At 37.3% G+C, this 24,630-nt stretch overlaps 1 protein-coding gene and 2 pseudogenes across 2 annotated transcripts; 2 read left to right on the forward strand and 1 right to left on the reverse strand.

The window, feature by feature from the left end:
* Olr55-ps (olfactory receptor pseudogene 55) lies at positions 1,634 to 1,935 on the forward strand (annotated as a pseudogene).
* Positions 9,190 to 9,891, forward strand: Or51f23-ps1 (olfactory receptor family 51 subfamily F member 23, pseudogene 1; annotated as a pseudogene).
* On the reverse strand, positions 19,790 to 23,659 carry Or51f4 (olfactory receptor family 51 subfamily F member 4). 2 transcript variants are annotated; one of them, XM_063270155.1, is made up of 2 exons: positions 22,740 to 23,659; positions 19,790 to 19,897 (listed from the first exon to the last, which is right to left on the reverse strand). In XM_063270155.1, exons 1-2 carry the CDS (start codon positions 23,657 to 23,659, stop codon positions 19,810 to 19,812), a joined length of 1,008 nt encoding a protein of 335 aa, XP_063126225.1. In that variant the 3' UTR covers positions 19,790 to 19,809. The 2 variants fall into 2 exon arrangements, with proteins under 2 accessions (XP_063126225.1, NP_001001008.1); NM_001001008.1 differs by lacking the exon at positions 19,790 to 19,897 and having other exon boundaries at positions 22,715 to 23,659.
* Between the last annotated feature and the right edge of the window lie 971 nt (positions 23,660 to 24,630).

Consider the following 24,630-nt stretch of genomic DNA (forward strand, 5'->3'; position numbering starts at 1 on the left):
TGTGTCATCTCCTGCATAGCTCCCTGAACCCTGAGGGGAAGGTTTTGATAAAGACATCCCACTTAGGACTGACTGTCCCAAAGCCTCCTACTCTCAGCACACTATCCAGCTGTGGATCCCTGTGCTAGTTACCATCTGCTGCAGGAAGAATCTTCTTGATGATGGTTGAGTGAAGCACTGATCTAGGAGTACAGCAGGATGCCATTTTATTGCTGTGTTCCTTTAGAAAATCAATAGTATTTGAATTTTTCCTAGGTCCATGGCCTATCTAAGTCTGAGGTTCCTAGGAATTCCTGTATTTTGCAACACAAGTTTTGCTTTAAAATAAGTTTAAATTTAAAAAAGCATTTTAGAGAAATTGAGTGTATATTGCTCGACAGCCATTTTCCTGACTGTTTGTGCTTTTGCATCAGTAAAGGACTCTTTACGCATTAAGATGCCAATTAAGATGTGAATGCATTAGTGTTTATCACTAGATTATACTCATGTGTGTGTGTTTAACCTAATTATCTACCCTTTTCAATTTTAGAATGACATCAAGACTGAGATCTAACCTCTTGCTCATATGTTTTCAGAAGATTACTAAGTTAACTTTCACTCACATGCAACTTTCTTGTTGTTGTACACAGACCTTCCTGTAGTACCTTATTTTGTCTGTTACAAGCATTAACAATTCTCATATGAAAATAATTATTGAATGAATAGAAGCATTAATGAGTCCAATGAAAATATATTAAAAGCAAGAATTCTTTTTATAGATAAAATTAATATTAATAAATTTAAGGTAAGAACTGATATCAAAAAATTTTCTCAATCTCAAAGTTTCTTTGCAATGTGGGTATGTGCATGTACACAAACTAGGGAGATCCAGCTGTCAGTTAATTAAATATCAGCCAAGCTTTCTGAAATGAAAATTCAAAGAACCTGTACAGGTGATACTGTCCCTCTGATTTTTCTCATCAACTTCCAATGAATTGCTTTTCTCTTGAGCTCATTAAGTTGTCCTTCTGTAGGCAGAATTTCCCTAAAACAGAATCAGGCTCTCAACTATTACCTGTATAAACAAAACCTTTTCTTTTATCACCATTAAAGTCTAAATGTTTAGATTTTTCTACCCAATGGTAACAAGTATTTGTTCAATCACAAGTACTTTACACTATTCCCATTCATGTTTATGTCTTATTGTCCTATTTTCATTTACACAAGAACTTATAAATCAGAATGCCCTCAGGATTTTTGGTCTCAGAAGCTGAGAAGTAGGGAAAAGCAGGGCAAACTACCTCGTGTGCTGGCTTATTGTTTCCCAGAGATATCCTGCCTGTTCTTCTGATTGTCGTAGAACTGGGTTATATTTTTCCTTGTTTACTTAATCTTTTCTTTTAAATGTATGTACGTAAATACACTGAGGCCTAGAGAGAAGGCAGTGTGGACCGTTTGAGAGCATGAGTCTCTTCACAGAGGTCACTTTATTCCTTTTCCAGGAAAAGCCATGCATTTCCCTTGAAGCACTGGGTCAGGATCTAGTTCTCCAATGAGCCTAAGTTGTGAGGTAAGTAGCAGAGGTTGGAAGTCTTTCTGTTCTCTGTTGCTAAAAGTTGTTTGCCTTTCCCCCAAGGGCATCTGCTTCTTTCTGTCACTATGCCATCCTTCAACTAGAGCAGTGCCCTCCCACCATTCATTCTTCCTCACTGGCATTCTAGGTCTTGAGATCTCCCACAAATGGACTTCTGTCTCTTTCTGTATGCCATTATTACCCTTGGGAATGGCATAGTCCTCCTTCTCATCGTCACTGAGTCAAGCCTCCAGGAACCCATGTACTATTTCTTGTTCATGCTGTCCTTCACCAACCTGTGTCTGTGCCTTTCTGTGTTAGTCATTTTGTTGGTCACCATCTGGTTTGTTGTTTGAGAAATTAGCCTTTTAAAAACAATATTTAGGGCTGTAGAAATGGCTCAGTGGTTAAGAGCACAGGCTGGTCTTCCAGAGACCCTGAGTTCAGATCCCAGCAACCACATGGTGGCTCACAACCATTTGTAATGAGATCTGATGTCCTCTTCTGGTGTGTCTGTAGATAGCTACAGTGTGCTTATAATCAATCAATCAATCAATCAATCAATCTTTAAAAAACAATATTTAATTCTTGAAAATTTGTATAGTTATACAATGCTATTTGATCACACTCCTAGCACTACCTCCTCTTGACATCCCTTAGTGCCCCACTTACTCCTAAGTTTGGAAAGAATCTAAGAGATGGCTGAGGACAAATGTCATGAAAGGGGACTTATGGATAGGACATGCTGTTACACAATCAATTCATAGGAAGTATGGTTACATACACAAAACTTGCATAGATCAAGCAAGTCAAACTTGCAATATGAATGGGAAAAGAGCTATAAGGAAGTCATTTTAATGCCTGTATTGGCCAAATATTGTTATTCATGTCTTCACATTCATGGAATCTTCAGTTTGCTTAGTGATAGCCTTGGACCTCTTCACTGTCATCTGCAACTCACTGAGGTATGTCATGATCTCAATAGTTCACAACCATTGCAGTGGGTTTTGCACATGTAGTCATGAATATGACAGCTCCTGTTCTTTGACTCCTGCTCTTCAAGCATCTGTGTTTTTCCTGTAGCCACATTCTTCCTCATTCTTCTGTTCAGATCATCCACTCTGTACTCTGCAGTGCATCCAGGGAGGGGTGGGAAAAGATCTGTGATACTTGCTTGTCCCATCTCAGTGCTGCTGCCATCCCTTACAGTAACGTAGTCTCTGTCTGGTGCAGAGATTTGGGAAGCAAGATGCCCCCTTTCTGAACATCCCATTGTTGGTATTTATCTCTTATCCTTCATAAATGAATCTTATAATTTAACAACATGATAGACATAAAAATCAAAGCCCCTGGTAACATTTTCTTTCTTAAGCTAATTTAGGAAAGTTTTAGAATTATCCATTATAAGATGTTACCTGACTTAAACTTGATTATTCACTAATATAAATACTAAACTATAAATTTTAAACTTTGCTAGTAGATGTTTCCCCCCTTTTTAATGATTTGGTAATTTTACTGTCTTTATAGTCTTAGAATGTGGGTTTCTTTCTTATATTAATTTTAAAACATCTTATTAGTCCTTTAAATTTTTGTACAATGTGTTTTGTTCATATTCATATCCCATCACTAACTCATTCCAGATAAGACAGAACCCTTACCTAGCACAACTATGGGGCCATGAATAAATTCATAGATAGGCCGTAGGCTCTAGGGGAGGACGCACTTCTATTACCTTGTTAAAGGGACACAGTGTTAAACTGACTCCTAATGACTCATTGCTATTTCCAAAATTACTGACACATCTCTCAGCCTTCATCTGAGAAACCTGTGTTTCAGTAGCTGATGATGAATAGAGACCCACAACCAGCCAAGGTGCAGAGCACAAGAGACTATAGAATGCTTAGTCCGAAACTACAGGTTTATTTAGACAGAAACTTCTTGTGCACTTTGTTCCCTCTGACAAATCTGTGCCTCTTATAATGTAGAGCTATGATCCTTCAGCATACAAAAAAATTAAATCACTCTTTGTAGTCACAGGCGTCTTACTAACTCTAGAATATAATATAATAACCCTCTGATGTTTCATATAATTAGATCTCTGGGTAAAGTCTAAGTTTTATTAATTCATAATTTTTGGTGGCATTTATTATTACAAACATTATTTATGGTTGTAAAGAACCACAATAAATACACTGCGATACAAACAAAAATAATACATTTCAAATTATAAAGGGCACTGAGGTCAATATTTATATATTTCCAAGTGGAAAATTACCCTAAATAGATCTGAGTGTAACATGGACAATTATTAAAATTGATCCTGTAACACATTAAATGTATAATTATTATAAGATATTAGAAGAAAATGAACTATATAAATATACTGAATTATGGCACTGTACCTGACAGGTACATGCTTAGATGATAAAACACTTTATTAAAAGCATTTCTGTCTGTTGTGATAGATGTGTTTGATATTTGTTTACCCATTGGGTTTTAAAAGGTAGGCACAGGAGATTCTGTTTTGTTTTCTGTATTAGCAGTACTAAAACCTGAAATGTATTGTATTTACAGTGATTTATGAGGGAATTAATAAAGATTATTGTATCTCCTACACTAAGGCTCAAGGACCATCATGAAAGAGGGGCAGGCAGTAAGAGCCAGAGACACAGAATCTTCCATGAGACTGTGTCTTTTAGAAATTCCTGGGAAGTTTCACCTACAAAGCATACCTTAACAATATGACTGCCTAAGCCAGGCCTGAAGAAGTGCAGCACCAATGGACACATTTCATGGAAGGGGAAAGTAGATACACTAACATGGTATCATCCATAGGCAAAGAACTATAGGCAACTAAAGAATTCTGAGAATTTTAGAGTTTTTCTTAATAATGAGTCTACCAATTGTTTATCCAATACCAAATGGTCAGCCCTGAAATCATGTGCATCTAACTAGTAGTGTATGAATATACTGGTTGTATTTATATATTTAGGTACACATCTATTTATAAGAAATAAGAATGATTAAAGAAAAAGAGATCATGATTTGTCAGGGAGCAATGGAGGGGTATATGGGATGAATTGGAAGGAAAAATAGGAAAGAGAAAGATCTAATTATATCTTATTTTGTTGAATAAAAATTAATAGAAAAATGACTTGGTTGTGGACAAAAAAGTGAAACGTTTCAACAAAATTATAAAATCTAATTTAGTACACGGGAAAGTTGATACCTTTATCAACTGGGCCAGGCACTAGTGTGAGAATGAGGAGTGAGGTGACAGATATAGAAGCTATTCCTATTTGGGGACATTTTTAGGGCATGGGTGAAAGAATTAGAATACCAGTCTCGACAGTGAATGTATAAAGACACTTGACGTCAGGTATATCAGAGAGAATCCAGAAAACACAATGAGCCCACAGGAAGCCTCTCCCTTTGGGGTTTGTGTCATCTCCTTGAGATTTCTAATGAAGGGATTTCAGAGCCTGAGACATGACTCCTGATATCTCCCTACTGCTTCCCCAGCTCCCCAGCCTACATCTGGAAAAGACAGCAGGAAAGAACACATCTGTGTGATTTGTAAGTAAAATCGCTATATTCGTGCAAATGATAGCTTCTACCTACACTGTTTCTTGAAAATTTGAAAGTTATTAACCTCAAATGTGATCCCTAATGAAAACTGGAAAGCTCCAAAACCGTATAATTTCTGGGCATTCTGTTCTGTATATGTGGGGTTTAATTGTTGCAGTCATTCTGTCCTGCTCCTTAGAGAAGTTTAAAGAGCTTTTGTCATTCTAGTGAGTTTTGTTTCAAAGCTGCCTCTTACAGTCAGTGGCCAGTGACACTCCTATCTACTGCTGACAACCTCTTCATTGATGGCTGTCCAATGACTCTTATGTCCTACATGCATACATGTAACATGTTATGAGCATGATAGGCTAGTTACAAATCATTTCAATTCTATTTTCCACATTCTAGTTTTGACTTCTCAAGTTCACAGTAGTGACATCTGCAATGAAGTACTTATTTGGAGAGTTCAGTCTATTGGTGGCTAGGCAGTGCTGCAACCCAGGTTTACTGCTTGTCATACCCATGTTAAAGACCAGTAGACAGAGAAAGACTCAAAGCAAATCTGCACTGAGCTTGCAGCATGCTCTGACAATTTGGGATAGGATCTTTGTGTAAGATTAGTGTTGAAAAGTGGGACAGAGTATGTTGTTTAGGGAAGACTATTGTATGTCACCCCAATATTTCAATTTTAACAGAAAGAGAGAGAGAGAGAGAGAGAGAGAGAGAGAGAGAGGGGAGAGGGAGAGAGAGAGAAGGAGAGGGAGAGAGAGAGAGAAGGAGAGGGAGAGGGAGAGGGAGAGAGAATGAAATGCAGAATTAATATCTTGTGCTATGATTTAGTAAACATGGTATCACTGAATGCTTCTTAAAAATAAATTCTTGTATTTATAAATGGTATGGTGTGCCCCATCCAAAGAACCCAATGAATTGAGCCACATTTGAAGAAGAAGAAGAAGAAGAAGAAGAAGAAGAAGAAGAAGAAGAAGAAGAAGAAGAAGAAGAAGAAGAAGAGGAAGGGGAAGGGGAAGGAGGAGAAGGAGGAGGAGAAGGAGGAGAAGGAGAAGAAGGAGAAGAAGGAGAAGAAGGAGGAGAAGGAGGAGAAGGAGGAGAAGGAGAAGGAGGAGAAGGAGGAGAAGGAGAAGGAGGAGAAGGAGGAGAAGGAGAAGGAGGAGAAGAAGGAGAAGGAGGAGAAGGAGGAGAAGGAGAAGGAGGAGAAGGAGGAGAAGAAGGAGAAGGAAGGAGAAGAAGAAGGAGAAGGAGGAGAAGGAGGAGAAGGAGAAGGAGGAGAAGGAGGAGAAGGAGAAGGAGGAGAAGGAGAAGGAGGAGAAGAAGGAGAAGGAGGAGAAGGAGGAGAAGGAGGAGAAGGAGGAGAAGGAGGAGAAGGAGGAGAAGGAGGAGAAGGAGGAGAAGGAGGAGAAGGAGGAGAAGGAGAAGGAGGAGAAGGAGGAGAAGGAGGAGAGGGAGAAGAAGGAAGAAACTTGCCCTGGTTGATATTCTTGTGAAGGTGAAGTCCAAGCTATTATTTAAGATGGTTCTGGAGGTAGACAAGTGAACAGGTCACAATAATAATGATCATTGGCCACAATACTGTCCGCTATATTGTCCACTATATTGGACATGATGTTTGGGAAGACATTATATTGATTGTGAATACAGAGATTAAAAAGTTTGAATTTATGATGAGGGCAATAAAGCACTGAATTTGAGGAATAAAATGAATAGTGGTTTTCTGTAGGTTTTACCAGCATTGACATGGGAAAATCCTGGAAACCTTTCAGCTACAGGAACGAGCAATTACTTAGATTGTTATTGGAATAGTTCCTAAAATGGCATAAACACTCTATAAAGTAGTGGTGATGGAATAGATAAATGGATAAAGAAAGTCATCACTTCCAAAGCACTGCTGTTTGGGAAACAAGCCAGTCTAAACTCACAGTCCCACATCATTGCCTTCACCATCAGAGTGGGAGCAGGAGGGGAATGAGCATAAGGAAAAAAGGGGGAAAAATCTTTAATCCATTTTATTTTTTAAAAAAAATATTTGGCAGTATGTCTTACTTAAATGAGTGGGTGACAGTTTCAACAACTAGAGGACTCCAGATAGCATTTTGTTTCATGCCTGTCACCGGTTGTGAGCAAAAATCTAGTACCAAGGTTGTAAAGCAGCACACACAGTAAAATTAGAGCTAAATGAAAAGAACAATGAATTACCAAAATGGTGTAATTTTGCACACCATCACTAGGAAAAGTCCATCACATGTCCATTTTCTAGCATGTGAAGAGCTCATCATTCACATTGCTGATGATCACAGGGAAAAACGCATTAGATAAGGAATATAGATATTCATATCAAGATTTGCTTGCCCTTAAAGACATGCTAATTAACCTTTCAGTCAAGGAGAACTCTTTTTAGGTAGATTTTATTTTTAGAAGATAATTAAATGGTTGAAATCTTATTTAGTGACAAAATAATGGCCTGTGCTACAACCTTTTAATGCATATCTACCTTTGCACTCTGTTCATATGCACCGCCCCATCATCCCATAGTCTCCACACTTGCCTGTTCCCTCTAATAGTTCACCTTCTGCTTTCATGTTCTGCACACACGCACACATGCACGCATGCACGCACGCACGCACGCACACACACATAATGCATGCACGCATGCACGCATATACACACACAGCACACTTGCACACATGCACATTCATGCATACACACTAAAACTAGGTTCTTCCAGGTGTCCTGGATCACATCCTTAATGCCAGCACTTGGGAAGCAGAGACAGTGATGATTTTGAAGCAAACCTTATCTACATAGTGAGTTTCAGGCCAGCGTGACAGATTGAGACTCAACAAACAGACAGAAACTAGTTTATACTTAGAGGAGAAAACATACAGTACTTTTAATTCTTTTAATTGTCCTTCCTCTTTAATTCTTTAGTCTATATTCTCACCAAAATATGTACTTTACTTTCACACATATATGTGTATGTATGTACCACATATGTGTATATTTGTATGTTTGTATGGGCATGTATGTGTGTGTGTGTTTGATGTATCTAGACATAGAAGAGAAGTGTAGCATTATCTTTAAGAATCTGTCTTATTTTACTTAATGTAATGATATTTGATTTAATTCATTTCCCTGAAAATGATATAATTTTGGTTTTCTCTGTGGCCATGTAAAACCTAATTGTGTATCATGATGCTGCATTTTTTTATCCAGTCATCTGTAGGTGGTCATCTAGGTGATCCCCTATATTGCTTGTTATAAATGAATCACAATAAATAAAACTCTTTGTGAGACTTACGTCAGTGGACCACTCTGCTGAGATATTTCTTATATTACTTAGTATATGCCTTATAAGGACCTTGTTAGGTAGGAGGACACCTAGAGGTAAGAAAAGAGAGGTGCATTCACTGAAATATTTGTTATCTTAGTAAATATCTAAGTTAATATTTGTAACTTAGTAAATGGCAAGGTATTTGAACCCCATCAAATATAGTCTATGCATTTGTAAGAAATCTGGCCTGAGCACAATAAAAATTATAACATCAAACTGTCCATAATACTTACATAATACACACTTGCTTACAGTGACTATCTTATGTGGAAATTTCATATACACATTTGTTTCGTTATTACAAATAGCCAGTCTTGAATTACCAAACTTGTCATTTCAGGATCCTCAGCTGCAAGTTTAATATTTGAATTCAATATGTCAACCTTCCAGAACACCACAGCTTCCTCCATCATTTTCCTGCTCACTGGGCTGCCCGGGCTGGAAGCCTTGCACACCTGGATCTCCATTCCCTTCTGCTTTCTCTATGCAATGGCCCTGTCAGGGAACAGCCTGATTCTCTTTGCCATTATCTCTCAGCCCAGCCTCCATGAGCCCATGTATTACTTCCTCTCCATGCTGTCCACCACTGACCTTGGGCTCTCCATATCCACCATGGTCACCATGCTGGGGATATTCTGGTTCAATGCCAGGGAGATCAGCTTCAATGCCTGCTTGTCACAGATGTTCTTCATTCAACTCTTCACTGTCATGGAATCCTCTGTGCTACTGGCTATGGCTTATGATCGCTATGTGGCCATTTCCAACCCTCTTAGATATGCTTTGGTCTTAACTGACCTTAAAATAGTTCAGATCGGAATAGCAATTATTACCCGGGGCACACTGATACTGACTCCTATGGTTGTCCTTCTGAAAAGATTGTACTACTGTAGAAGCCATGTGCTCCACCACTCCTACTGTTTCCACCCTGATGTCATGAAGCTCTCGTGCACAGACACCAGGATCAACAGTGCAGTTGGGCTCACTGCCCTGATCTCCACTGCCGGAGTTGACTCTGTCTTCATTGTCCTTTCCTATGTCCTGATCATTAGAACTGTCCTCAGCATTGCTTCCCCAGAAGAGAGGAAGAAAGCCTTCAGCACGTGTATCTCCCATATCGGGGCTGTGGCTGTGTTCTATATTCCACTGCTCAGTCTGTCCTTTGTCCACAGATTTGGGAGACGAGCTCCACCATATGTGCATACTCTGATTGCCAACGCCTACCTGCTGATCCCTCCTGTCATGAACCCCATCATCTACAGTGTGAAGACCAAGCAGATCCGGAAGGCTGTGCTGAAAGTTCTCCGTTCCAGCATGGCAAAGAGCTAGATGGATGTTAAACTGTTTTCCTACTCTGTCATTGTATGAATGAGTAGAATTACATCAGAGGATTTTATAATGTGTAGATTGATGCTCTTGTTGTGAGTTTCTGATATAGCTTCGGTTTAAGCAAGAAGACAAGTTATGAGATAGTAATATGAACCACAGGTTTTTAGGGTTATTACTTTTTCCTCAAATGTTTCCATGATTTTAGGGACATTTCTTGATCATAATATCAAATATTTTCAGTAATCTAGATGAGCAATCATTTTATTTCTTTTGAAATGTAGACTGTTTCTATTTAGGTAGAGTAAGAGATAGATCTATTACATGGTTTACATATCTCCTTTCTGGTGAGCATTTCCCTCTTCAAAGTTTATTGACACACTTTTCATACTAGCTAAATTGTCATACAACTTAGATGTCTAACAACAGGGTAGATAGAATATGCTCTGTATATATATACAACGGACTCTTTTCTATTCATAATGAATTAAGTTATAGTTTTCAGAAAAATGGATGCAACTGGAGTTCTCAATATTCAACAAATAAATCTAATTCCAGAAGGAAAATACTGTGTTTCTGCCAGTGTGGTTTGTAGATTTTATTGAGCTATGAAAAATCATGCTTGCATATAAGACATGATAGCAGAAGGAAGACTGCCTAGTAGAATGAGGGAACTAGTAAGTGGAGTAGTGACTAAGGGCAGGAGGCAGGAGCATGGTGATGATGTTCTCAATGTGATATAGATTTGTGTGAGTGCAGACTCATGTTATGAAGCACCATGTGCATGCATATTTAAAAAATATAGCTAATAAGACACACAGATATATAGAAGTCAAATTAAAATTTATATTAATATGAATTACCAAATCATATCATGTGTATCTCCATGAATAATTGATAAATATTTATATCTCTTTTTAGTTTCTGGGCAAAGTTTTAGTGGAAGTCTTCTGTGAAAAGCAGCTCTGTCTTATTAAACTTTAATATATGATTTTTTCATTGTATTAGTTCTGTGTCCAGTACTTAATAATTCTGTTTTCATGATTTTGCAAAGACCATTTACATATAAATTAACTTTTGTAACCTTTGGTGGTGAGGGTGTGAGGGTAATACAGTTATCCTGTTTAGTGCTGTGCATTCAGTCACTAATTTTTGTACTTTAACTACTTGTGTATTATCTTTTTTACTTTTGCCCAGAACATAAAGAAGATTCTCTGACCAAGGCTGAGATCAGCCTAGGTCTGTGAGTATAATCATGGATATTTAGAAGGCAATTTGACACCATGATCATTGAGCAAAATAACATCAGATTTCCTTTGGGCATGAGAGCTCCCTAGCCATGAACTTTGAGCAAGATTTCAGTATCAGGTATGAAATTGCCTTTTGTGGGACAGGGTTCAAATCTGATCAGAAAGTGGCTACTTATTTCATAACACTTGTGGCACTATGACAACAGAAGGAACGTCTTGCCTGAAAGGGTCACTGAAGCAATATAGGGCCATGAAACAATTAATGTCTTTTTTCTCACTGACGGCTGAATCACACTTTCAGGCGCCCGTAAACATATGCACAATATTACCAGTATTAAAAATATACATGAAATTGGAAGTGGTGTGATGAGGAGTATGGAGAAAGTTGGAGGGAGTCATGGTAGATAAAATATTTCATTATAAACATACATAAAATTCTCAAAATAAAGAAAATAAAAATATTTATATAGAATATTAGTTTCCTTTGGGCTGTCAAAATTATAGGAAAATGAATTTAGAAATATTTTAATGTGATTATCTTTGTAATGTTACATCGGGACATCTTCATCAAGAAAGAATAATGATATGGATATCAGCCATCTTCTAATTAGGATAATAGAAATGACACCAGTAAGAAACACATGGACTCCTTAACGCAAGTAACTTTATAAAAGGCTGACAGACACTGGCACTGACAAAGAGTTATGGAATGAGGATGCTTATTTCACCTGTTCAACATAGGAACAATGAGAATTCAAGCTTACAACAACTTATTAAAATCTACAATCTTGGCAGCAGGTTTCCTCTGAGCTAACACTTAGATCCCTCTTGAGAGGGTGCTTCCCTACTCATTCTGATATTAGAGGTCTGAGGTTGCTGCCTAGTGCCAGGACAACCTCGGAGAAAGAATGTTTCCACACCATATCTCATTCCTTAGGAGAAGAAAAGAGTTCTAACAGAGTTCAGGTTCCAATTCCTGAGGAGGGTCTATTGGTATTTTGTTGTGTTTTGAGATGGCATGATTATATTGCAATGGTTCATGGGAAAAAGGTAAAAATGGTCACCAGATTATATAATTGTGCAGAGAGCTATTAGCATAGTGACACTGACAGAACATCAATCAAACACCTGATTCTAGAATCTTCTGATCTCAATTTCTCATCCTCCAGTTAAGAGAACTAACCAGAAACTGTTAAATAATGTATGTGATTCAAGATGTTGTATGTTTATTAAAAGCATGCTGTAGATTTTGGAGCTGAGATATGATATCTTCAAAATTAGCATTATGGACCAAGAGAGTATGTGTTATGAAAGTAAGCTTGCTGTGGTCATGAAAAGGATTTTTTTGGTCCTTTAACCCATATGGTTGATAGGAGATGTAGTAACTAGCAACTAGCTAGTCTGATGATTCTGTGCTTCATAGACTGTTATGATGTGATCTAGAAAGATGCTTGTTGATAAATTTCAGATATGTCCTGGAGGCATGTATTTTCTGCTTTGTAAAGACTTTCAATTTTCTACAACTAACCCAGTTCTAATTTAAAATGCCCAATGACGATTACAGACTGTGTCTACACGCAGGTTTGTGTTGGAGTTTGTAGGCTGTGCATGACTGAATTAACAATGCTGTACTCTTTTTATCGATGCTCAGCTCTCTAAGTTGCTTTTGTTTCTTATTAATGGATTTCCCCACAAATTTTGAGCACACATTTCTGTGCTTAGATGATAGACTAGAAATTTGGGCTCATTATTTCCACTATTCTGCCTTCCTAATTTCCATTAGTCTTCCCTTTATGCATCTACTGATACATCATAGTATTGGTCTAAATGAGATCACCTCATTCAGGGTCTACTGTGGGCTTACTGCAGACTACATTAATAAAATTGGAGACACTGGAAGGGTAAAGGAGAGTTTGAAGAGAGATATTATTATTATTTTTTTTTTACTTTTCTTTTGGAAACAACTATAAATCTTTTTTATTGGATATTTTTTATTTACATTTCAAATGTCATTCCCTTTCCCGATTCCCTGGACATAAGCCCCTTATCCCATTCCCCTCCCCTTCTTCCATAATGGTGTTCCCCTCCCCATCCATCCCCTCTTCCCCCTGACATTCTCCTACACTGGGAAGGTCCAACTTTGGCAGGACCAAGGGCTTCTCCTTCCATTGGTGCCCAACAAGGCCATCCTCTGCTGTATATAATGTTGGAGCCATGGGTCAGTGCATGTATAGTCTTTGGGTAGTGGTTTAGTCCCTGGGAGCTCTGGTTGGTTGGCATTGTTGTTCTTATGGGGTTGCAAGCTCCTTCGGCTCTTTCATTCCTTTCTCTAACTCCTCCAACTGTGGTCCCGTTCTCCATTCAATGTTTGCTGCTAGCATTCGCCTCTGTATTTGACATGCTTTGTCTGTATCTGAAGAGAGATACTATATTGACTGTATTTCTCCTATCTGGCCCATTAGATAGTACTGATTTCTTATCACTATGGGTCTTTTGATTTCTTAGTACCTCTTTCTTGCTTCCTTAGCTCTCTCATCATTTTGAAAATAGTCTTTTCATTAAAAATTTTCAGCTCAGAGAACATGACAGGACTGAGAGAAAGACCGTGAGTGCCAGAATACTTGGATGTCTGCTGTGAAACAGTCTCTCCTAGAGATGTCTGCCTAAATACGCCAGAATCAGTATCCTCAGATATGATAACAGGGAAAGGGGAAATTTTCACTGGGCCACAGACCTAGACAAAGAACTAGAGGCATCTATTAATTGTTTGGAGAGGGAAAATTAGCTTTTATGTATGTATTATAGTTTCATATTTGTTATACATAAACATGTACATACATATATGTGTGTACATGTATGTAACAATAATATCAAAGTAAAAGAGGTTGCCAATTTGATAGTGATGGCAATGGGTAGGTTGGAAGGCAGTACCTGGGAGAAGAATGGGAAAAAGATTTAATTCTATTTCAATGAACTGTTTTATTGATATTTAGTCTTTTTCAAAAGTTCATTTTCTATTCAAGTCATTAACTCTCTATCAAATGTTTGATTGGCATGAAGTTGTGTAGGCAGAGTGGTTGGGTGTAGAGGATTTGGAGAATGATAAAGATTATGATGAAATATATTGAATGAAAAAATTAGTAAAATAAACATAAAAAGAAAATATATTTAAGAAATTCAACCAAACTTGTTTGAATAAAGTTTATTTCCTGAGTATTCATGGTGCTTTGAATAAGACAAAGTTAAGAGCTCCTTGTTCCTACTGTGTCGATGTGAACCAGTCTATAAGTTCTTTGGAGCCTGAGATGCACAATATTGGTGCATATGGTCCATCTCACCTATCATATAAAGTAAAGGTTTCTGTGCCTTAATGTAGATTTGTTTCCATGAGTCTAGCTTTATCTCATGTGAAGTCTTTGGAAAAGCCCCACACAGGTGATTTTTCAGGCATGGAGTGTCTATGTACATTGTTTCTTCACACCCTAGTAGGTCCTAGAACCAGAAAAAAAGAAAGAGGCAGATTTCACTCAAGATCTGTAGCGATCTGCATAAACGTCCTTAGGCTCACCCTAATGAAGAGCTAGCTCAGCATCTTAAGTTAGACTCAAGTGTTCTTTTCTGCAAGGATTGTCAGCCTTTGTTCTCTATTCTCGTTTTCTTCTTCTGAGGTCAGGTGATTGTAGTAGACAAGGTATCCTATGACGTGAAGATTGAAGCACTGCAAGATGCGGTTTTAGTGTAGGCTTTGAGGAAAGGATCATTCTAGAAAAAGCTGTGCTTAATTTGTTTTCTATCTCAACAAAGGAGAAACATTTGCATAGGTTGGGGAAACGTAATGCTGCCTTCAGAGAGGAATGGGAATGAACGGAGATTGATGTCTGATTCCTTCTGAAAAGGCTATGCAGAGGCAGTAAAGGGCCTGGGGAGTTGACAGTTGCTATGGTGTTAGAATAATCATTGCTTTACTCACTGAACCAATGGTTATCTCATAAGCTCTGCTTTTGCAAAGGTTGCACAAACATGTCCTGTGAAAACTATTAGCATTTAAGAGAGAGAGTTAAGAGTGTTCTCTTAGAGTGTGTCTGCATCAAAGCAGCCCCTGAGAAAGCAGTATTGTTTAGTGGAAGATCTTTGATGGATTCTCAATTGAGTCATCATCTCTAGGTCTACCAAATATGAAAGGAGCTTACAATAATTCCATATAAATAAGAACTGCTCTATTGATTTTATGTCTTTTATCTTCCTTTAAATTTGAGCCCAGCAGTGTTAAAAATGTTAGTTCCTAAGAGGCAAGTCAAAACAAAGACAGCATCTTTCTGGGTATCCAGAGGCTCATGTGTAGTCAGCTATAGCTCGGGCAGATGGAAGGAAAAATCATCTTTGAATGAAGACATATTAATCTGATTATTGAACTGGTGTGTATACATTTTTAATTGATAACATGTTTCTCAAACTCTCTATTTGCTAGTGAGGGCAGAATCCTGACTTTGTCACCTCAGTTGCCTCCAGTGTCAGGAAAAGGTGCTTTCAGCTCAGCAACCCTTAAAGAGCAAAAGCCGCATTTGTTTTTATTAGAGTACTTTCCATGCCTGCTGTGTTTAACATCACTTATGTAATGAAGGACAGCCTGTATCATCTTGTACTTTCAAGCAGATGGCTGAGAAAGTGCTGCTGCTCACTGGCAAAGCATGATGTTTTTAACAACACCTGCTAAAATGTTTGCCTATGGTCTTTAAACATTTATAAGTACCAAATATACAAATTTTATTATTTAAAAAGAATTTTTATGGGTTTAGTTGAAAAAAATTATTTCCTTTTACTTATCTATACTGGTGTCAGACCCCTGCCAATTCTATCAGAAATGTAGTCAAGACTCTTCAGCTTTTGAATTGATCAAGAACCAGAATATAGTAACTTAGACAGGTCGGATGTGCCAATACTGAGATCTCTGAAGAAAGCTAGAGGTGTGTTGCTGCTCTCTGTTCATATTCATATGCTGAGGAATAAGGATATGCTTTTAAGGTATCCCACATCCATCCATGTAGTATGATTCTTCCAATAATATTCTCATTGCGAAGTTCAATTATGAAATCTTCTAGTTGTGTGAGCACTGTTTTCATGCACTTATAATGATTACTTCTTTGTCAACTCACAGGCCATCTGAATTACTGTATTTAATTGATCTTCACTGTGTGGGAGCTGCACCATGGAATTCTCCTCCCCATTAGCTTCTAGCTCTTATGTACCCTTGCATATCCTAAGATAAGTTACATCCTGGAGTGTGGCAGGAGGGAGCAAAGTGTGGAATCCCTGATGAAGGTCCTGTGATCTCCTCTCTCTCCTTTTGGATAGTGTCAATAGCCAAATAACCATTTCCACAGACATAGCTAACTCTAGACTCCTTTGTCATGGCTTCTGGGCCAAAGTAATCTATACTCCAAGATGGTGACCATGTTGTATCTGAAAAAACAATCTACAATAATAAAGCAGAACTTTTCCTTTAAAAATTCAACTTTAAGTTTTGAATTAATTAGACTGTGCATGTCTAGATAATTAACATAGCCATTATGTTATAACTTAGTCCCTTTTATGATGACTTTCACAATTAACTTTCACAGCGGATTTTTAAGTTTACAACAACATTATTAACTATATGCAGAACATTAGATCTTCACAACTTATGTATCCAGTAGCTTCATAAACAGTTGATATGATGCTTATTTTTAAACTTGCAATTGATCTTAGTAAGGGAAAATACCAGTGTTGAACAAACCTGGAAAGTATAGGGATGTAATTTCCATACTTGCTTTGGGCTTGTTTGGGTATGTGTATGTGTGTAAGAGAGGGGGGAGGGGGAGAGTGAGAGAGGAAGGAGAGAGAGAGAGAAAGAGAGAGAGAGAGAGAGAGAGAGAGAGAGAGAGAGAGAGAGAGAGAGAGAGAGCAAAAGAAATATATTTTAGACTGGAGCTAAGAAATAACAAGAACTAAAGTTTCTGGAAAGAAGTCACACCTACATTGATCATTCTAAAAATGTAGATTAGTTAATTTGACTGCAATGACTATGTAGAGCTTCTAATGATGAAAGGTCCAGAACTAAATTATCTGTGTTATCTTATATCAGAAGCCTTCTAGGAAAGGTTAAAGGCATGCAAGTGAGTTTCCTGGAGATGGCCCACTGTTTTACATGGTTATGATGGGTACACTTTGAAATGCAAGATCCTTAAAGAAGTCATCTCAGAACTTCTTCTTGCTGATGATATGCCTTTCCTGCCATTATTATGTAGCCTAATGATTCCTGGGCATCATACTACCCTATTAGGCAAATTCCTTGCAAATCAACATGAAGATGAACTTTCATGAATTAGTGTTGTTTAGATTAATTAATGACTTTATTGAATTCCTAATTTGATCCAAATAATTTAAGAAGAAAACTTAGGGAGATGGTTTAGTAGTTTTGCCTGAAAGATGTAATAAAGTAAGAATCAAGAATAGAATGTGCCCTCTCCTCACAGAATAGTAAACATAGGCTGCATACTAAGAAATACAATGAGCCTTCACAATCATATTAAGAGAAATAAGCTTGGGATAAATTTGTGATCAAGAAAAAACATTAATTCTAGGTCATGTCCAAGGATGAAGCCACAGGTGTGCACTGTGATAAAGCAAGTCCATGTAAAACTATTGCTTTGAACTTATAATGAGTTTATAGAATGAAACACTGCTTTGAACTCATTGTTGACATCTTTCTGTAACTCTTTATGTAATCTTTTATCTATGAGGTAATTTTATAAAGAACTTTTGTCTAAGAAGGTGTAAAAAGGCCAGAAATAAGAAATAACGTGATGACTTGGTGGGGGGGTATTCTGCCCCATTCATTCAAATGTATTCGAGGCTCAGTCTTAATCCACCAAATGAATGTATAAATATGTCTGTTTGTCTATATGTATTCATATACAAAAGTGTGTATACGTGTATGTATGTAAATATGCATGAACACTTATGGAGTTGATGAGACAGGAGGTCTGTCCTTACCAGAGTATCACATGTATATGAGTATGTTTGTGTCTGTGCGTGTTGTCTGTGTAAATGATTTTCTTTATTTTGTCTCTGGTTCATGAAGAGTTAACAAGTTCCAATCTTCTTGCCTGGCCAGTGAGAAGTCCTTGAGCCAGTGAGATAGCAATTAAGCCCATTTTCTTCTTAATTCCCTACTGCTACCAGCAGGAATTTATATCCAGAAACCAATGGCTTTAGGCCTTAAAGTAGCAAAGAAAAAAATTTACCAAAAGTAAGCTATTTTTGCCTGAGCAATCATAACTTTGCCACTGCACCTGTCAAAGTGCCCGTTGCTGCCTACCTCAGTTTGCCTAATAACTAGGAAGTTCCCTGGCTATCTTATCCCATAATAATAATCATGCACTGTTCATTTTTGTGTGTGACATAACATCCTGTTGCTGTAAGACACATTCTTTTGGACTGTATAAACAGTTCCATAGCTCCGACACAAAAGCTAAGAACGTAATCAGATAACATATGAGGCCTACACTAAAGGCTCCCCCAATTCACAAATCAAGATTTTACGTGAGGTACTTACCAATGTATTTGAATATATGTTTTGATTTAAGACCTTATACATATGAATTATATACATATGTATAAATCTTAGGAAACTTTTCTGTTACTGTGTTGGAAAACAAAACTGCATTTCCATGTCATAGTCATTTATATTTGGCTCCAGAATAGTCTGTCTCTTAACTCCTTTGAGGTGAGAGCTGACAAACAGTTGTATGAAGTACAAAGTGAAGAGTCTCCCACTCCATCCCAGTCCATGCACAGCCATTTCCTACCAGTCTCTTCCCACTAAAGTGGTATATTTGTTACAATTGATTGCTCAATCTTGACACATAAATCTTCTCAAATTCAGAGTTTATAGTAAAGGTCATTGTTGATATCGTTTGGCTTATGGGTTTAATAAGTGAATAATGATGAGTATCTCTGTGGTAGTAACAGGCGAAGTATTTCCCAATGCTAAAATTATGTCTTGCACTACAATACTCATCTCTCTCCCACCATGCTCTTGGTGACTATCTCATAATGGTTTCTCTTTTAATTATAGATATTAAATATAATATCTATATAATTATAAAATATAATTATTATAATGGCATATGGTTTTAATTATATAGTATATATAGTAGTATAGAGCCTTTTCATATTGACATTGCATTTAGTAATAAATAATAAAATTTCCTTAATGTCTTTTCATAGTTTAATAGTTGATTTTAGAATTGGTGGTTTGTTTTGTAATAAGAGCCTGCATCAATCACTGTGTTCAGCCTTGTACCATGATTATTCTACCTTCCTCCTAACATTTCACAAAGATGCCATCATCAATGTTAAATGCCAGTTCAATTTTCATTTTGTGACTGTGTGTTCCCTTTGAATACCATTAGTGTTTGTAATAATAGGTGCATGAGCATCATTATTATTTTTTTATTAACTTGAGTATTTATTTACATTTCGAGTGTTATTCCCTTTCCCGGTTTCCAGGCAAACATCCCCCTAATCCCTCCCTCTCCCCTTCTTTATGGGTGTTCCCCTTCCCATCCTCCCCCCATTGCCGCCCTCCCCCCAACAATCACGTTTACTGGGTCTTAGCAGGACCAAGGGCTTCCCCTTCCACTGGTGATCTTACTAGAATATTCATTGCTACCTATGAGGTCAGAGTCCAGAGTCCAGGCTCAGTCCATGTATAGTCTTTAGGTAGTGGCTTAGTCCCTGGAAGCTCTGGTTGCTTGGCATTGTTGTTCATAAGGGGTCTCGAGCTCCTTCAAGCTCTTCGAGTTCTTTCTCTGATTCCTTCAACGGGGGTCCCGTTCTCAGTTCAGTGGTTTGCTGCTGGCATTAGCCTCTGTATTTGCTGTATTCTGGCTATGTCTCTCAGGAGCGATCTACATCCATCTCCTGTCGGCCTGCATGAGCATTATTAAACTTCATCTTATGTGGTTTCCTTATTTTTGTTTGAGTTCTTTATGTTTACCTAAATGTCAAGTAGATTATTATGATTGCAGTACTGTGAAGAGTTACTATTTACTGTTTTCTTCCTAGCTTGATTTATACAGTATTTGTTCTCATTATTATATTGTTGTGAAAGTAGACGCATTTGTAAGGAACACTTTAATGAAATACTATCTTTACCAGCTATATAGTTTACTATGAATATCAGATTTGTGTTAATGTTCTCATTATCTTCACAATATAGTTTATATAGATATGAAATATATTATACTGTTTGAAGAGCAGTGGGGTCTTAGTTATTCTATCCCTAAGGCCACAAGAGATGGATAGTTCTATGGTAAAGTGTGCTATTTTCCTATTATCATAGAAATATGAGTGTGAAAAGTAGATTAGTGTAAATTAGACTGGCATACCCATTTTTTGGGGGGAGGAGGAATATAGAACTAATTTTTATTTAGGTGTGCGTGCGTGTGTACTCTTGTGCATGTGTGCGGATGCTTGTGCATGTGTGTGGATGCTTGTGCATGTGTGTGGATGCTTGTGCATGTGTGCAGATGCTTTTGCATGTGTGCGGATGCTTGTGCATGTGTGCGGATGCTTGTGCATGTGTGTTTTTGCTAGAGTTAGTTCCTCCATGATAGTCCAAAGGATCTGACCTAGATTCTGCTGTTAAATCCTAAGGTGTTAATCTGTCAGTGTTTTGGAATAATTGTAGTATCTCAATGGAATCTGGGAAGAAATTCTTATTGGTAGATATTCATACATTTCTAGTTCAATGAGGAACATCATCCTTAGCCCAAATCTACAAAGATAGCCATTGCAAATGTAGATAAGATTTTTCTAGGAGTATTATTAATTTTCCAATTTATAAATGGAAAATTATAAAATAAAGCACAAAATTTTGCTTTAAAGGTTATTCTTCCAAGTATATTTTGCATATCCATGTGTATAAATTCAGTGTGGAAGGAAGGAAAAGAATCAACAATATTCTGTTTTAACAGGATCTTAGGCTTTTTTGTATCATATTTTATTAATGACAGCACATTTATCATTTTTCTGTAAAGTTTATCCAAAAGACCCTTAAAAGAAATTTTCTGATAATTTTATAATAAACAGAAGAAAAGTGACAAAGTTGGAGACCTATAGAGAAAGCCATTGTTTGGATGAGGGACTTTGGACTAAATATGAAGGTGAAGAGGAAATTTAATGTTAGAACAGATCGGAAGCCAGTGTATGTGGGAACGAGTGGTGAGGGCAGTTTGTTAGCTGTCTAGCATGCAGGGAGGTACAGAATATCAGAAATAAAAACCCAGTGGATAAACTTATTCACTAGAAAACATAATTTAAGTCATTCATAGAATTCATAGTAATCAATCTGGAATAAGTTATGGAAGCCTCAGTTTCTCAAGTAGTTTTTTTTTCTTTAGCTATGTCAGAACTAAGGTAAATTACTAGATGATATAGACAGAAAGTTTGCTACCAATTATAATAGCAATTTCTTAGGTTATACATATCACACATGGAATGAAATTGGTTACATTGGAATTGTTCTAATAATATATATGAACGACTATTAGGAATAGTATAACTCAATAGCTAGCAATAAGGTTCTATTATATGGATTATATTTGGCTAGATATTGTAGAAGATTTACAAATCAAGACGATTTTTATCTATGCAATTTATTAATCTCCTCATGAGAACTTGCATGGCTAGTATACAGACACACCAATGCTCATGATCATATAGAAAAAAAGGCAAAATATTAGGAAAGGCAGATGATGGTAAGACTACTTGAATGTCACTGGAGACATTCTGAAAAACTTAATGAGGTTATCTAAAGATGAGTCCTAAAACTGTAGACTTTCAACATAGAAAGTAGGTGAAAGGTTGAAGTAGAGTGGGCAGTAAAGTTTACCACCAGAAATGGTTCAGTTAAAAGGAATAGTTAGGCTAATTTTCAAGTCTTGAGACTTGAGGTGCATGCTAAATCTAAGAGAAAGTTGAAGGTAGATTATAAAAGTTATTAGTTCATTCAATTTATATATGAGAAACAAATCCAAGAGATGTTTATTTCTCTTTTAAAATTTCTTTTCAACTGAGTTCTTGGAAGACCAATTTAAAACCTCTGCAACTGATACTTTCTGGGAAGGCAAAGTCAGATTTTGCCAATGGAGTGCCTTGGGTTTATTAACCTCACTCTAGGGTAGGACCCCGTGCCTAGGAGCACTTGGCCAGCACAAAACAGACTCATTTGGGGGAGGGGGAGTATGTTGATTTCTTTTGTTTTGATATTTTTTTGTCTTACTCATTATTCATTTTGATTTTAGTATTTTATTTTTGCTGTTTTTTGGAAAGAGCAATAGAAATAACATGAAGTTGGGTAGAAAGGGAGGTGGGGGATCTGAGAGGTGTTGGGGGAGGGGAAATGATCAAAATATATTACATGAGAAATTCAAATTATGAGTAAAATAAAAGTTAAAATAAGGAGAGATAAGGGGAATCTGCATAAGTGTTCTAGTGGTAAAGAAAAATGCATTAGGAAATATTATTGTGAACGTGTTTGATTGGATTATACCTAGATCTATATAACTTTAACCTTTAATGTGTGACAATTGTTTCTCATCTTGAAATAAGTCTTTATGTGATTACTGGTTGTCAAACACGAGGTCCTTTACAATACACAAGTCTCAGAATAGCTCTCTGGATCTGCTTGGTTTTCACACTGTAGATGATGGGGTTCATCACAGGGGGGATGAGCAGGTACACATTTGCAATGAGAGTGGGCACATAGGGCGGGGCGTGTTTTCCAAACCTGTGGACAAAGGACAGACTGATCAAGGGGATGTAGAAGATGGCCACAGCAGTGATATGAGAAATGCAGGTGCCGAAAGCCTTCTTTCTCTCCCCAGGGGACGCGATGCTGAGAACGGAGCGGATGATCAGGACATAGGAGAGCAGGATAAAGATAGAGTCCACTCCAGCAGTAGAGATAATTGCAGTTAGTCCAAAAGCACTGTTGATCTTTGTGTCTGAGCATGAGAGCTTCATCACATCAGGATGGAAGCAATAGGAGTGATGGAGCACATGGCTACGGCAGAATGATAGGCGCTTAAGGAGCAGGACTAGTGGGGTCAAAATGACAGTCGCTCTAGTAATGACTGCCAGACCAATTTGTGCAATCCTTGCGTGAGTTAGAATGGCAGCATATCTCAAGGGGTTTGAGATGGCTATAAAACGATCAAAGGCCATAGCCAGGAGTACTGACGATTCCATGAATGTGAAGAGGTGAATGAAGAACATCTGTGACAAGCAGGCGCTGAAGCTGATCTCCCGGGTATCGAGCCAGAATATTCCCAGCACTGTCACGATTGTAGAAATGCAGAGACCAATGTCAGTGGTGGACAACATAGAGAGGAAATAGTACATGGGCTCTTGGAGAGTTGGTTCAGTAAGGACTACGAACAGGATCAAAGAATTTCCAGATAGTGCAGTTAAATAGAGGCAGCAGAAGGGGATGGAGATCCAGGGATGAGCCCATTCCAAACCAGGGACACCAGTCAAGAGAAAAGTAGGAGAGGTGGAGTTATAGAAGATTGACATTATGGCCTGTCCAATCAGAATCTTGACTTCTCAAATCTAGAATTTCGAAATTATTTTAGTTGAAGTCTGATAGATATTCAATAAAGTGGATGAATCTTAGGGTATGCCTCAATTAAGCTTGACATCTACAGCTACCCACTAAATACTTTTAATATCAGTTAGGAGGGCATTACCAGAAGGTTTTCTAATGACCCACACTATCCATTGTCATCTTTTTATCTATTCAGCGGTCATCTTTTTCTTAATGTCTGTTGACATAATTACTAGCTCTTATTTTTGAACTTGAATAGAACTTTGATTTTTGAACTTTAAATAGAACCATGCAAATGATGCTATTTCGTTGGGAGATTTTCATTCAAAATTATATGTAGATCAGAAAGCTCAGCTATTTAATTAGGTTTGAACTAATTTAAATTTATTCACCTTTATTTAACTTTATTTCACCTTTTTATTTTATATAGTTACCAATCGCTTTCTTTTAATTAAAACTTTTGATTCTTTAGGAGATGTTTCAGTTCATATGAATTTGGAATTTGGAATTCTTGATTTATAGTACTAACCCCCTGCTCTGTTCACGATTATAGAACCTTCTTTTGAAGTGGTGGTCATTGAGTCAAATTATAAGCTTCTTATAAGCTCATATGGCCTGGCTCTTAGTCTGAATCTGATCTGCTACAGGATTCCAGCAATATACATCAACATATTAATTCAAAGGCTGTCTCACACATTCCTGTAAATGTGTGTATAAATTTTTTTGAGCCTTCTGATAATGTGAGAGATGTGTTTGTCTTCTAGATACAGAAGTCTTAGAAGTTTGGACAAACTCTTCAAGTTTATAAAAACAGAGGTGACATTGGGAATCAGAGAATAAAAGACTTTAGAGTCTGTGTTATTACAAACTAGACCATACTGTCTGATAATAGTGATAATTATGGTGGTAATTATGACATCATCTTAGTTCAAATAATAAT

The sequence above is a fragment of the Rattus norvegicus genome, chromosome 1, assembly GCF_036323735.1.
Source record: "Rattus norvegicus strain BN/NHsdMcwi chromosome 1, GRCr8, whole genome shotgun sequence".
Lineage (NCBI taxonomy): Eukaryota > Metazoa > Chordata > Mammalia > Rodentia > Muridae > Rattus > Rattus norvegicus.

Coding starts and splice junctions, on each gene's coding strand:
- Or51f4 (XM_063270155.1), bottom strand. CDS start 23,659: ATGTCAATCTTCTATAACTCCACCTCTCCTACTTTTCTCTTGACTGGT. Junction 19,898..22,739: donor AGAGCTATTCTGAGACTTGT/GTATTGTAAAGG, acceptor CCCCCGTTGAAG/GAATCAGAGAAAGAACTCGA.